The 15,919-nt window shown below is 40.9% G+C and overlaps 1 protein-coding gene across 3 annotated transcripts in view; it reads left to right on the top strand.

Moving 5' to 3' along the window:
* The window catches only part of Cntnap2 (contactin associated protein 2), a 2,252,040-nt gene that overhangs the window by 2,051,512 nt on the left and 184,609 nt on the right, over positions 1 to 15,919 (top strand). For all 3 annotated transcript variants that reach the window (XM_085840650.1, XM_021164875.3, XM_021164874.3), the window contains one exon: positions 12,770 to 12,903. In XM_085840650.1, coding sequence (XP_085696776.1) covers positions 12,770 to 12,903 — 134 coding nt within the window. The remainder of the gene's footprint in view (positions 1 to 12,769; positions 12,904 to 15,919) is intronic.

The raw sequence follows: 15,919 nt of genomic DNA, 5'->3' as shown, positions 1-15,919 counted from the left end.
CACCACAGACTATGAAAGCCAGAAGATCCTGGACGGATGTTATACAGACACTAAAAGAACTCAAATTCCAGCCCAGGCTACTATACCCAGCCAAACTCTCAATTAAAATAGATGGAGAAACCAAAATATTCCACGACAAAACCAAATTCACACATTATCTCTCCACGGATCCAGCCCTTCAAAGGATAATAACAGAAAAAAACCAATACAAGGACAGGAACCACGCCCTAGAAACTACAAGAAGGTAATCCCTCAACAAACCTAAAAGAAGACAGCCACAAGAACAGAATGCCAACTTTAACAACAAAAATAACAGGAAACAACAATTACTTTTCCTTAATATCTCTTAATATCAATGGACTCAACTCCCCGATAAAAAGACATAGACTAACAAACTGGCTACACAAACAAGACCCAACATTTTGCTGCTTACAGGAAACTCATCTCAGAGAAAAGGATAGACACTACCTCAGAATGAAAGGCTGGAAAACAATTTTCCAAGCAAATGGTATGAGGAAACAAGCTGGAGTAGCCATTCTAATATCTGATAAGATTGACTTCCAACCCAAAGTCATTAAAAAAGACAGGGAGGGACACTTCATACTCATCAAAGGTAAAATCCTCCAAGAGGAACTATCAATCCTGAATATCTATGCTCCAAATACAAAGGCAGCCACATTCATTAAAGAAACTTTAGTAAATCTCAAAGCACACATTGCACCTCATACAATAATAGTGGGAGACTTCAACACACCACTTTCACCAATGGACAGATCGTGGAAACAGAAACTAAACAGGGACACAGTGAAACTAACAGAAGTTATGAATCAAATGGATCTGGCAGATATCTACAGAACATTCTATCCTAAAACAAAAGGATATACCTTCTTCTCAGCACCTCATGGTACTTTCTCCAAAATTGACCACATAATTGGTCACAAAACAGGCCTCAACAGATACAAAAATATTGAAATTGTCCCATGCATCCTATCAGATCACCATGGACTAAGGCTGATCTTCAATAACAAAATAAATAATAGAAAGCCAACCTTCACGTGGAAACTGAACAACACTCTTCTCAATGATACCTTGGTCAAGGAAGGAATAAAGAAAGAAATTAAGGACTTTTTAGAGTTCAATGAAAATGAAGCCACAACATACCCAAACTTATGGGACGCAATGAAAGCATTTCTAAGAGGAAAACTCATAGCTCTGAGTGCCTCCAAAAGGAAACTAGAGAGAGCACACATTAGCTGCTTGACAACATACCTAAAAGCACTAGAACAAAAGGAAGCAAATTCACCCAAGAGGAGTAGACGGCAGGAAATAATCAAACTCAGGGGCGAAATCAACCAAGTGGAAACAAGAAGAACTATTCAAAGAATCAACCAATCAAGGAGCTGGTTCTTTGAGAAAATCAACAAGATAGATAAACCCTTAGCCAGACTCACTAGAGGGCACAGGGAAAGCATCCTAATTAACAAAATCAGAAATGAAAAAGGAGACATAACAACAGATCCTGAAGACATCCAAAACACCATCAGATCCTTCTACCAAAGGTTATACTCAACAAAACTGGAGAACCTGGATGAAATGGAGAAGTTCCTAGACAGATACCAGGTACCAAAGTTGAATCAAGATCAGGTTAATGATCTAAACATCCCTATATCCCCCAAAGAAATAGAAGCAGTCATTAATAGTCTCCCAACTAAAAAAAGCCCAGGACCAGATGGGTTTAGTGCAGAGTTCTATCAGACCTTCAAAGAAGATCTAATCCCAGTTCTTCACAAACTATTCCACAAAATAGAAACAGAAGGTACTCTACCCAACTCATTCTATGAAGCCACAATTACTCTGATACCTAAACCACAAAAAGACCCAACAAAGATAGAAAACTTCAGACCAATACCCTTATGAATATTGATGCAAAAATCCTCAATAAAGTTCTTGCTAACCGAATCCAAGAACACATCAAAACAATCATCCATCCTGACCAAGTAGGTTTCATCCCAGGGATGCAAGGATGGTTCAATATACGGAAATCCATCAATGTAATCCAGTATATAAACAAACTCAAAGACAAAAACCACATGGTCATCTCCTTAGATGCGGAAAAAGCTTTTGACAAGACCCAATACCCATTCATGATAAAAGTCTTGGAAAGATCAGGAATTCAAGGCCCATACCTAAACATGATAAAAGCAATCTACAGTAAACCAGTAGCCAACATCAAAGTAAATGGTGAGAAGCTTGAAGCAATCCCTCTAAAATCAGGGACTAGACAAGGCTGTCCACTTTCTCCATACCTATTCAACATTGTACTTGAAGTCCTAGCCAGAGCAATTCGACAACAAAAGGAGATCAAAGGGATACAAATTGGAAAAGATGAAGTCAAAATATCACTTTTTGCAGATGATATGATAGTATATATAAGTGACCCTAAAAATTCCACCAGAGAACTCCTAAGCCTGATAAACAGCTTCGGTGAAGTAGCTGGATATAAAATAAACTCAAACAAATCAATGGCCTTTCTCTACACAAAGAATAAACAGGCTGAGAAAGAAATTAGGGAAACAACACCCTTCTCAATAGTCACAAATAATATAAACTATCTTGGTGTGACTCTAACTAAGGAAGTGAAAGATCTGTATAATAAAAACTTCAAGTCTCTGAAGAAAGAAATTATAGAAGATTTCAGAAGATGGAAAGATCTCCCATGCTCATGGATTGGCAGGATCAACATTGTAAAAATGGCTATCTTGCCAAAAGCAATCTACAGATTCAATGCAATCCCCATCAAAATTCCAAATCAATTCTTCAACGAATTAGAAAGTGCAATCTGCAAATTCATCTGGAATAACAAAAAACCTAGGATAGCAAAAACTCTTCTCAAGGATAAAAGAACCACTGGTGGAATCACCATGATGGACCTAAAGCTTTACTACAGAGCAATTGTGATAAAAACTGCATGGTACTGGTATAGTGACAGACAAATAGACCAATGGAATAGAATTGAAGACCCAGAAATGAACCCACACACCTACGGTCACTTGATCTTCGACAAGGGAGCTAAAAACATCCAGTGGAAGAAAGACAGCATTTTCAACAAATGGTGCTGGCACAACTGGTTGTTATCATGTAGAAGAATGCGAATCGATCCATTCCTATCTCCTTGTACTAAGGTCAAGTCTAAGTGGATCAAGGAACTACACATAAAACCAGAGACACTGAAACTTATAGAGGAGAAAGTGGGGAAAAGCCTTGAAGATATGGGCACAGGGGAAAAATTCCTGAATAGAACAGTAATGGCTTGTGCTGTAAGATCGAGAATTGACAAGTGGGACCTCATGAAACTGCAAAGCTTCTGCAAGGCTAAAGACACCATTAATAAGACAAAAAAACCACCAACAGATTGGGAAAGGATCTTCACCTATCCTAAATCAGATAAGGGACTAATATCCAATATATATAAAGAACTCAAGAAGGTGGACTCCAGAAAGTCAAATAACCCCATTAAAAAATGGGGCTCAGAACTGAACAAAGAATTCTCACCTGAGGAATACCGAATGGCAGAGAAGCACCTGAAAAAATGTTCAACACCCTTAATCATCAGGGAAATGCAAATCAAAACAACCCTGAGATTCCACCTCACACCAGTCAGAATGGCTAAGATCAAAAATTCAGGTGACAGCAGATGCTGGCGAGGATGTGGAGAAAGAGGAACACTCCTCCATTGTTGGTGGGATTGCAAGCTTGTACAACCACTCTGGAAATCAGTCTGGCGGTTCCTCAGAAAATTGGACATAGTACTACCAGAGGATCCAGCAATACCTCTCCTGGGCATATATCCAGAAGATGTCCCAACCGGTAAAAAAGACACATGCTCCACTATGTTCATAGCAGCCCTATTTATAAGAGCCAGAAGCTGGAAAGAACCCAGATGTCCCTCAACAGAGGAATGGATACAGAAATTATGGTACATTTACACAATGGAGTACTACTCAGCTATTAAAAAGAATGAATTTATGAAATTCCTAGCCAAATGGATGGACCTGGAGGGCATCATCTTGAGTGAAGTAACACAATCACAAAAGAACTCACACAATATGTATTCACTGATAAGTGGATATTAGCCCAAAACTTAGGATACCCAAGATATAAGATACAATTTGCTAAACGCATGAAACTCAAGAAGAATGAAGACCAAAGTGTGGACACTGTGCCCCTTCTTAGAATTGGGAACAAAACACCCAGGGAAGAAATTACAGAGACAAAGTTCGTAGCTGTGATAAAAGGATGGACCATTTAGAGACTGCCGTATCCAGGGATCCATCCCATAAGCAGCTTCTAAACGCTGACACCATTGCATACACTAGCAAGATTTTGCTGAAAGGTCACAAATATAGCTGTCTCTTGTGAGACGATGCCGGGGCCTAGCAAACACAGGAGTGGATGTTCACAGTCAGCTATTGGATGTATCACAGGGCTCCCAATGGAGAAGCTAGAGAAAGTACCCAAGGAGCTAAAGGGATCTGCAACCCTATTGTTGGAACAACATGATGTACTAACCAGAACCCCGGAGCTCTTGTCTCTAGCTGCATATGTATGGAAAGATGGCCTAGTCGGCCATCAATGGAAAGAGAGGCCCATTGGACTTGCAAACTTTATATGCCCCAATATAGGGGAATGCCAGGGCCAAAAGAATGGGAATGGGTGGGTAGGGAAGTGGGGGGCGCTATGGGGGACTTTTGGGATAGCATTGGAAATGTAATTGAGGAAAATGTGTAATAAAAATATTAAAAATTTAAAAAAAATAAAATAAAATAAAATAAAATACACTCTCTGGGCAATGCACCCAGTTTAAAAAAAAAAAAAAGATGAAAGAAAAGTGTATGTCCCAGAGCCCAGAGTTTTCTTTTTATAATTTTTTTGTTTTGTTTTGTTTTTGTTTTTCGAGACAGGGTTTCTCTGTGTAGTCCTAGCTGTCCTGGAACTCACTCTGTAGACCAGGCTCGCCTCGAACTCAGAAATCTGCCTGCCTCTGCCTCCCAAGTGCTGGGATTAAAGGCATGCACCACCACACCCGTCCTTCCTTTTATAATTTATTAATTTTATAAAAGCCCAAATCAGAAACTTTACCATGAAGATGTTCATTGTAGTACTGTTTATAAAAATAAATGAAAAGAGTCCAGAAGGTTCACTTTAGTAAAGTAGTATAAAAGAGAGCCATGCTGGTGAGATGGCTCAGTGGTTAAGAGCACCGACTGCTCTTCCAAAGGTCCTGAGTTCAAATCCCAGCAACCACATGGTGGCTCACAACCATCCATAACAAAAATCTGATGCCTTCTTCTGGAGTATCTGAAGACAGCTACAGTGTACACACATATAATAAATAAATAAATCTTACAAAAATGTATTTTAGCTGGGCAGTGGTGGCACACGCCTTTAATCCCAGCACTCGGGAGGCAGAGGCAGGCGGATTTCTGATTTTGAGGCCAGCCTGGTCTACAGAGTGAGTTCCAGGAAAGCCAGGGCTATACAGAGAAACCCTGTCTTGAAAAACCAAACCAAACCAAACCAAAAAAAAAGAGAGAGAGAGAGAGCCATTGTTTTATGAACCATCATGTGCCCATTAAAATGGTGTTTAGGCAAAGTCATTAAAGACATAGGGGCAATTCATATAATATAAGGCTACACTCAGGAAAAGCATACAGCCTTGAATGCATAGTATCAGCTCTAGAAACCGACATGGATAAACCAGAAGAGCAACAGTGAGTACGTAGACTGGGATTTTTATGCATGGCTCGTTCTTCCCAAATGACACCATTCTGTGCATGTCAGATGCTCACTTTGAGTGTGTGTCACTTTTCTAGTAAAAAATAAATAAGTAAAATCAGAAAGCAACAGCTCAAGAGAGAAGAGTGCTCAACCCCCATGCTTCAGGGGCTCAGGCAATTACTGGCCTGAATCAGGCTCAGCGGGTTTCTTAATCCATTCCTGTTCTCCCTTGTGTACCAGCCTCCTAATAGGCAGACAGCCTGTAGCTTGCCATATTTTACAAGAGGAGTCTTTCACCTTGAGCGTATCAAGAATCTGATGAGCATGTACTAGTGGACACTGTGCTGTCTGCTCCTCTGTTACTTCCTTGCTAAATTTGCTGCCCAGCTGTATACATGGTAATATCCATGCACATTGCCTATGTCCACACAACATGCATGGTGCTCTTGTGTGGGCATTTATCTTGTGAAAGAGCTTCAGTCAATCAATTCTACAGTAATGGTTGCCAGATAATGGTGCTTACCTATGCACAGCACTCTCCTAAGTGCTTTAGAGGAATTGATTCTGATGACTCCCACAACTCTGTGGTAGTCATCATTTTCATCCTTCCCTCTGGATGGCAAAGCTGGGTGCATCAAGATTAATAGTCTTGCACAATCAGCTTGTGAGGGGTATGTGGGGCTCTCTGGATGTAGGTGCCTGAATCCAGGCTGGGAGCTCTCTATTGCAGGTATCCCCAAAATATCCTGGTTGTGTTTGGAAAAGAACACAAGACATTTTCTTTGGTAAGCAATCCTTAAAAGTGTTGGGGGAAATGTAGCCATTCCATTCTCCAAATACCACATCTACCATTATATGCAACATCTCCAAATACCATTGTTAGCTGAAATTTATAGTAAAAAGAAGAATGTTCAAAGGAAGTATTGAGAAGAGATAGAGACACACACAGTGGGGGGTGGGGGAAAGGGGAGATGCAGACAGAGAGGGAGACGGAGATGGAGAAAGGGAGAGACAGAGACAGAGTCAGAGATCACCAGTAAGGTCTATGGATGCCAGTGTACAGGGGAGGCTGAAGACTAAACAATTTAAAAGCCTTAAATTTCCTGGCTTTATCAGACTTCACATATCAAAGACTCTTTCACTATTTCACTATTTCAGCTTCCCTGAACTCTCCTTGTTCTAATAGCTACCACTACCTCTCAGAGGCTGTGTTCCCATCCCTAACTCATTGTCTATCTTTCCTGTTCTTGTGGGCCATCCAGGCAATGAGTTCCATAGAACTTACCCTCATAATGACCCATAGACTTTGCTCCTACTACTGCAGTCCAAAGCAAACTTCTTCTAACTCGGGCTTTCTGATATTTTTTACATTGACACCACAGAAGGTAAACAGACCTGAATGGCATGGAGAAAATGATGGGGTTGTGTTTACAGACTGCCCTCATCAGAGACTCCAGCTGTCTCACTTCTTGTATAACTGAGAAGAATTTATTGAAGTCATGTCCCTAACACCCTGTCAGGCTTAGATTTCTTCCTTTTCTCTGCTTCAGTACCTTCTGCCTTTCCCACCTAGGTAAGGCAGCTGGTCTTCCCTTATAAAGATTAGGCTGAGTAGGGAACTATATTGTATCCCTATTAAACATCAATTGGTCTCAAACACACACACACACACACACACACACACACACACACACGAACCATGAAACATGAGAGATGCATCCCACAACCTTTGTGTCAAGACCCATCAGTCTTTTGGGGGAAGACCTATCTAGATTCAAATTCTGACTCTCCTTTTTGCTGCTGCCTTAGGGAGAGTCTGTAGGTAACTCATACTTCTGTTTCCTGATCTGAAAAATGTCATCTCCCTCAATAGATTAATATGCAAAGGAGTGACCTGTTAAGTTGAAAAGCAATGTAGTATATTCATGTAAGATAAGGTGTCTTAGTTACTTTTCTATTGCTGTGACAAAACCCCATGACAGCTTATAAGGAGGCAACTTATAGGAAAAAGGTTTATTTGAGTCTTACAGTGCCAGGGGGAAAGGAGCCCATCACCATCACGGCAGGGATCATGGCCACAGGCAGGCTGGGTGCTGGTGCAGGGGCTGACGACAGCTCATATCCCAGTCCAAAAACAGGAAGCAGAGCAAAAATACGCTGTGAATGAAATTTGAAGCACTCCCTCCTTCTGCCCCTAACACACCTCCACCAACAAAGCCCACACCTTCCAATCTTTCCCAAACAATACCATGACCTGGGACCAAGAACTCAAACCTATGAATGACCTATTATGGGGCCATTCTCATTCAAAGCACTACATAAGGGTTAGTAAATACTCTAGCCAGCCTACCAGTTCAATCTATGTCTCTGCATTGCTGGCAGTGTCAATAAACTCATGCTTAATAAGACTCTGGGGACATCTGTGCTCAGCTCTTATGCTCAAAACACTCCCTGACCTGATCCTGCTTCCTTTCCTCTATAGTGCACACAGTAGGTGCCTTCTGTCATATAGCCCTGACCAACCCTCACCTTCTTCTGATGACTTCTGGCTTCAAACTCCAATTACACTTATTTTAAGTTTCATTTGTTGTTTGACACACAATGTAATATTATCTGTCTCTGTTAGAAATATGGCATCTCTCCAGAAAGATGCAAAACTCCCAGCACTATATCTCCTGCCTACAATAGGTTCCCTGTAAGTGTTTGCTGATGGTAATGGTGATGTTCAGGAGATAGTAAATCTGTTAAGCATGTGATTTGCTGCAGCCAATAAAAGAGCAATTCCTTATAATGGCTTTAATTCACTTGGGAGATGAACATGAGATAAGAAAAGGAAGTGTCTCACTATTTGAATAATATTTTACTTTAATGGGTAAATATTAACATTCTTCCTACCATCACTTAGAGGACCTCTTCTGCTCTTCTTTGAAAGGAATAAATGCATCATTTAAATATTATTACTTGAATGTTGCCATAATTGTTTATAGATAGTCACTACCTATACATTTAAATTTCAGCTCATCCCTTTTTCTCAGAGCAGATAATTTCTGTTAACATTATGTGAAGCACTTACTAGAATTTAAATCATATTTACAAAGCCCAAAGAATCCATAAAAGAAAGAAGAAAAAGATGAAAATAACTTAATAGAGGTGGCAAACAAATAGGCCGTCGGTGAGCAGTAGGGGAACTGTGCCGAGGTTTTGCATTATTATCAGCTCCCCTGACCTCCAGCCTGCAGAGGGAGTTGCCTTTCTTTCACAGGTCTCTGTGTCCCCAGATCTGCACATAGCACTTGACCCATGCTAGGGATCTGGGACAGTTGTCAGTATTGGAACTCCACTCCACACCTATAGTCAGATAGACAGCTCACTTTGAGGCCTTAAGAAATCTGTGCTTTGTCCAGACACTATGTATATTTGTTACAAAGAAATGAATAAATGAAGAATGAATAAGTAGATACAGCTGCTTATCTAAGCTATCTAATACCTAAACTGGATGTTATGTAATCCTAAAGCCAGGGAGAGACGCAAGAGGATCCCTGGGGCTCGCTAGCCAGCCAGACCAGCCAAGTAAGTGACCTCCAGACTCAGTGAGAGACTCTGACTCAAAAATTAAAGTGGAAAGCAAATAAGGAAGCCATTTAGGGTCAACTTCTGTCTTTTACATGCTAAGGCACACATGTGCAAATGCACACAGACACAGGCACATGCACATACAAACACACACACACACACACACGCCAAGACAACTTGATTTTTGTGCATTAGTTATTAAGAACCTGACTAATCATCTCCTTAAATACAAATAGAATTCTATAAATTATCAGGAAAACACTAATTGGAGGGGACAGCTTGGCCAGAGGGAGCAGAGGTAGGTAGCGAATAGAACGTTCTAGAGAATCCAAGGTAGCTTAGATATAAGAGATCAAGTGTCATGATTTGCAATGAAGCAGCAAGCATAGCTCCCAGAGGACAAGGCTCCACAACGACGTTAGGAATATAAGCCTTCATCCTGTGAACATCTGAAAGGCATTGAAGGATATTAAAATGAAGCAATGAGATAATCAATAAAGTGTTTTTAGAAATATCTTTCTGGCTTGCAAAGAAAATATTGGGAGGAAAGCATAAGAGCAAGGAAAGCATTCACAAATATATTTACCTACCAACTGGGCTGTGTCTTAAAGAGTATTTATAGTCTCAAGAAGCAGAAATGAATATCCTTGCTCTCTTGAAGCTCTCTCACTGAAATCCAAGACAGGCAAAGAAATGAAATGGAATTCAGAGTGTGCCATATGTGAGAACTGTTATGGGAATGGAATATAAGGCAGAAATGGAAGAGCCTAGACAAGGAAAACGTGTGGGAAGTTTCCCCATTTATGCAGAAGTCACAGGAACAATCCTTAGGAATATGGCCCAGGATAAAATGGCTGAAGGACGGTGGGGTCAGCTATGCTGTAACTACGGATAGAACATTCTATCAGAAGAGCCCTGAGTGTAAAAGTCCTGAGACCAGAACTTTCTGGCCTTCTAGAGTGGCAGCTAGAAGACAAGCTCAATGTATACAGGTGAGGAGTGAACAAGGAAAGAAGTGAGAAGGTAGAGAAAGGTGAGTGTGGAAGTCCGTGTAAGACATTGGGGCTACTGGGAGGACCTGAGTTATGACCCTAAGTGGCATAGTAATTCATTAATGCATTATGAGCGAGGTTCACTCTAACCTCTGTGTGGAATTAGGAGGGCCAAAGGGCAGACTTGTGCAAGAGAAGACTGGGATAAGATCAGGAGAGTTTAGTGTGGAGGCTGTCACAACCAGCCAGGCAAAGAGTGTTTTGTAGGCAGAAATGGAATAAATAAGAAGTGGTAAGATTCAGGGTCTGCTTTGAAGATCAAGCCAAGAATTTCTCACAGTGCATGAAATATTGAAATGGAAGAGCTATGGTAGTGGCAAGAATAACTGGAAGCCTAAAGTGACCATTCACCAAAGTGCATAAGATGATGATAAGGTATAGGGCCAATGCCATGTCCAGGGTTCCAAAGAGACATCCAAGCAGAAATACTGAGTTGAAGATTGGCTGAATTACAGATTTGGAGTCTGATGTGCCTGCAGCTGAAACAGTGCCTAAGACTGAATGGCTCCAGAAAAGAGGATGATAAAGGACTGAGCCAGTGAAGAACCCAGAAATGACTGAGGAAACCCAAGCAGTGGATGGTGGAAGCCTGGTGTAGATCTCATGTCCAAGATAAAGGTTTAGATCTGTGTTAAATGCCCTTCCAGAGGTTTTCGGACCCTGGAGACAGCAGCCTCAGTATAGTCAGAAGATGGGGAAATGAAGTGCCGTGATAAATGGGGAAGGACTGGCCACAGAAAGTGGACTGTCTCCTCTGATAGAATCCACATAGCTCCTGCGATAAAAAATAATTAGTGAATGTAGACACATTTGGAAGAAAAGCATTGTGGGTGTTTGGTAAGAATGCCATAGCAAAAAGAAAAAAATTAAGATGTGAGGATAAAAATTCAAAAATAATGACTTAATGAATTTTGTTCAGAAAACAAAAATAGGAAATGCAATTAATTCTTGATTATACTCACAAATGCTTCTTTCAACTGCAGAAACATGGTGTTACATTCTAAATGGCATGTGTAATGCTGGAATGCCTAAATATGGAAGATGGCACTTGAAATCATTACAGTCATTTATATACATGTGTTAAATGTGTGCACAAGAAATGTCTGCAGTAGAGGCTGCCAAGATGCCCAGAGCAGTTAGTTCTTTCTAGATAATGAAGTTTTGGGTAACATTTATAAAGATTTATTTTTAATTATGTGGGGAGGTATATGGGCATGTGTGGGTCCAATGCCTGCTGAGTCTAGAAAGAGCATCAGATTCCCTGAGCTAGAGTAGTAGCTAGTTATGAGCTAACCAGTGTGAGTACCAGGAACCAAACTCAGGTCCTCTACAAAGACAGTATATACTCTTAACAGTCAAATAGTTCTCTAGTGGAACAGTCTCTAGTTCCTTATTTCTTTTGTTTGTTTGTTTACCTTATAGTTTTGGTTACTGTGGTTTTCTCTTATAATTTAAACCTAGAACATCAGTTCTTTCCTCTGAAAGGAGACTGAGAATCAGCAAAGAATCCACTGATGATGTGTTCATCAAACTCTTGCTGGGAATTGCTGGACACATCTGCAACCTTTGAGATGTCAAATATTATTTACCATATGAAACCAATTTGAGTGTAAAATGAAAAAAAATTATGTCATTTAAATATCATAAATAAGAAATAAAAGTGGTACTATGAGGAGTGAGTGTGCAATAAAGAACGAGAGAAAGAGAGAAAGTGAGAAAGAAAAGAAAGATGAAAAGGCAGAATGAACTATCATTGGTAAGGCCTCAGGGGAACTGGGACATCTGTCTTGTCCTTAAATTGCATTTTATTAATCCTGAACCTTGAATACAATTCATTACTTTGTCTCTTTGGTCTCAGTGGGGCCTCTCAAAATCCCATGCAACTTATCTTTTACAAATTATGTTTATTTTTAATATTGAAGGTTCATGATTCCTTTATATGCCAAATGCCACACTTGACTGCTAGAGTGAGACAATCCCTGCACTCCGGATTTATTTTTTATTTCATGTAGCATTTTGTGAGCTTTCAGGAGTCTCCACAGTACTATATGGTATTTGTCATTATTCTTCATTTCCAGACACCATCCCCACTCACAGTATATATACCATCCACTGCTTCAACTTGATGATAATAGTCACTGATGTTTGTCACTGGCAAGTTATGAACATGTATGAGCCTGATACTAATAACCGAGGCCTCTGGGTAATGAGTCCAAATTCAAGACTGGAACTGTACCTGTGGGCATGGAGGGCACAGGGTATTGTGAAGCTGAAACTGCCGCAGTGGGTGAGGTGACATTGAAAAAAAACTTCCAGCAAAAAAATAAAAAAAAATACACTGGGCCTCTTTTCTTTTGCTCCCAAAGGAAACTTGCAGATCCGGTATAACCTGGGAGGAACCAGAGAGCCATTCAATATTGACGTAGACCACAGGAACATGGCCAATGGACAGCCGCACAGTGTCAACATCACCCGGCATGAGAGGACCATAATTCTCAAGGTATTGATATATGTGCATACAAGTTACAGCACGAAATTAACATAATGTTATAGTCTCTCTATCTAATAATCCTTGGCCATTGGTTTGGGGGAAAGGTTTGTTCTGGGTTTGTTTACAGAAATGTGGATCAAATCTAGGTCCTTGCATATGCTAAGTCAAGCCCTCTGCCACTGAGATGCATCCCTAGCCATCTTTTTACTTTTTAATTTGTGGCAGGATATCATTAAGTTGCCCAGGCTAAGGGCTGAGAGGATGATTCAGTGATTAAGAGCACCTGTTCCTCTGGCAGAAAACCTGAGTCCAGTTCCCAGCACCCACATTGGGTTCAGAATTACCTGTAACTCTAATTCCTTGGGACCTAATGTCCTCTTCTGACATCTGCGAATAATCACACACATACACACACACACACACACACACACACACACACACACACACACACTTAAATAGATAAAGTGCTCTTGGCTAGCCCTGAGCCTGTGATTTTCCTACCTTGGCCTCCCAAGTAGCTTCAGGTCAACACCATGATTCTTTTAGGGACTTTTGGGACAAGTGGAATAGGCAACTAATAGTATACTTTCCACTTTAAATGTTTAATTAATGAAGTATAAAGATATACATAGCTAAAACTTGGTATTCTGAAGAATTTGTTCCAGAACCCCTCATGGATACGTACATCTAAAGATATTCAAGTCCATTATAGGAGATGACATAGAATTCACATAGCACCTCTATACCCCTACCTGTACACTTACAGTCATCTCTGTATCCCTTACCCACCTTATACAGCATAAGTTCTGTGTAAGTAGTAACGATGCTATATGAAAGAATAAAACCAGGAAAATGTCAAGCACATGTTCAAGACAGATACAATGCTATTTTCAAATATTTCTGGCCTAATGTTAGTTGAACCCAGAGTTGCAGATCTACAGTCAAAGACAGTTAACTCTCGTTCCTTCAGGAAAGGCAATGGCAGTTATGGTGAAGAAATCTTTTAAGGAGAAGGAGAATAAATATTGACTCTATAATCTTCATGACCTCTTGCCTCTTTTCCTATCCTTCGAGCATCTTTCAATTCTCTTTTCATATATTCCATCATTTTTCCAGACCACAGTCTAAGGCAGTGGTTCTCAACCTTCCTAATGCTGTGACCCTGTAATACAGTTCCTCATATTGTGGTGACCTCCAACCATAAAGTTATATTCACTGCTATTTCATAATTTTTGATACTGTTTTTCATAATCTTAATACTGTTATGAATCATAATACATGTTTTTTTCTGGGCTCACGACCCACAGGTTGAGAACCCACAGGTCTATGGTATCTAAAGTTTGACATCTTTCCCTGAAACAGATGATCTGGTCTCTCTGACCTACATTTTTCATGACTCCAGTACAGTTAGATAACAATATTGGTTTTTCTTTCCTCCTCTATGGAAATATTTCCTTTAAAAACCAAAAATTCACTCATTCCCTCACACTCTAAGGCTGTGATCGTGGTTTTTAGAAGACAAACAGGTGGTTTTATCATTACCCTCAAATTTTATTGCAGATTCATTTACTGCTCCCTCCCTTAGCACTGACTTTTACCATGAAAACAGCCACCTTGGAGACACCATGAATAAAACATAACATAAGGAAGTCTCCCTGGGAACCAAGCCTGATGATCAAAAAGGAGAGCTGTCCCTGCAATCTCTAGATGGAGCTCCATGCAGATACCTGTCAGGACAAAGAGCAGGAGGAGGTCGCAGTGTCACAAAGCAGAATGACAGTGGGGTGGTGCTTGGCGGGGCCTGAGCAGCTCCTGACCTTACTGGATTGTGCCAGCTGCTAGGAAAGTCAGGTTGCAAAGAAAATGCAGAAGCCTGTCTCCTCTGAGAACTGACGGATGTCAGATTCATAACTTGATGAGGAGGAGGCATACAGCCTTAGCAATAAATGCTGGAGGGCACTTCAAAAAGTGATCCTCCCTAGGAAAATGACAGCGCGCTGATCCAGCTTGTTAGGCCATCTATCAGATGTGGCGTATGCAGTGTTATCTCACAGTGGCTGACAGAATCCTTGGGCCTTACACAGTACCTAGCACACCTTATCTGTTACAAATAGTTGAGCTGATCAAACCTACCTTTAACCAGGACCCAAGCTTTTGTTTATAAAAGACAGGAGAGGGCTGGTGGGATTGGCTCAAAGGGTAAGTAAGGCACTTGCCATCAAGTTTGAGAACCTGAGTTCAATCCCCAATTCCTAGTCGGCCATCACTGGAAAGAGAGGCCCATTGGACTTGCAAACTTTATATGCCCCAATATAGGGGAATGCCAGGGCCAAAAGAATGGGAATGGGAGGGTAGGGAAGTGGGGGGCGGTATGGGGGACTTTTGGGATAGCATTGGAAATGTAATTGAGGAAAATATGTAATAAAAAAAAATCCCCAATTCCAAGGTGGAAGGAAGGAACCTACCCGTGAGGATTGTCCTATGACCTCCACACACTCACAAGGACGTGTGGACATGCGCAATAATAGTAATAGTAATAGTAATAATGTTGATAAAGAAGCAGAAGCAGAGAGAGGAATAAGAACTTTTAAAATCATTTTATTCATTTACATTTCAAATGAAATCTCCCTTTCTGGTTACCCCATCCACAAACCCTCCCATACCATCCCCCCTCTGCCCCATTCCCTTTGCCTCTATGAGGGTGCTCCTCCACCCATCCACCCACTCCCACCTCACCCCTCTAGCATCTTCCTGCACTGGGGCATCAAGCCTCCCTCCCCTTCCATTGATGTCAAATAAGGCCATCCTCTGCTACATATGTATCTGAAGTCCTGGCTCCCTCCATGTACACTCTTTGGTCGGTGGTTTAGTCCCTGGGAGCTCTGGGTGGTTCACTTAGTTGATAGTCTTATTCTTAAGACGTTGCAATCCCCTTCAGCTCCTTAGCTCTTCTACTGGGGTCCCCAGGCTTAGTCCAATGATTGGCTGTGAGATACAACCTGTAGAGACCACCTCCAGTAGATCA

The sequence above is a fragment of the Mus caroli genome, unplaced genomic scaffold (genome assembly GCF_978045245.1).
Source record: "Mus caroli unplaced genomic scaffold, Mus_caroli_1 scaffold_7, whole genome shotgun sequence".
In the NCBI taxonomy this organism is placed as follows: domain Eukaryota; kingdom Metazoa; phylum Chordata; class Mammalia; order Rodentia; family Muridae; genus Mus; species Mus caroli.
Note: the sequence above shows the minus strand (reverse complement) of the source record. Positions and strands in the feature narration are given on the sequence as shown.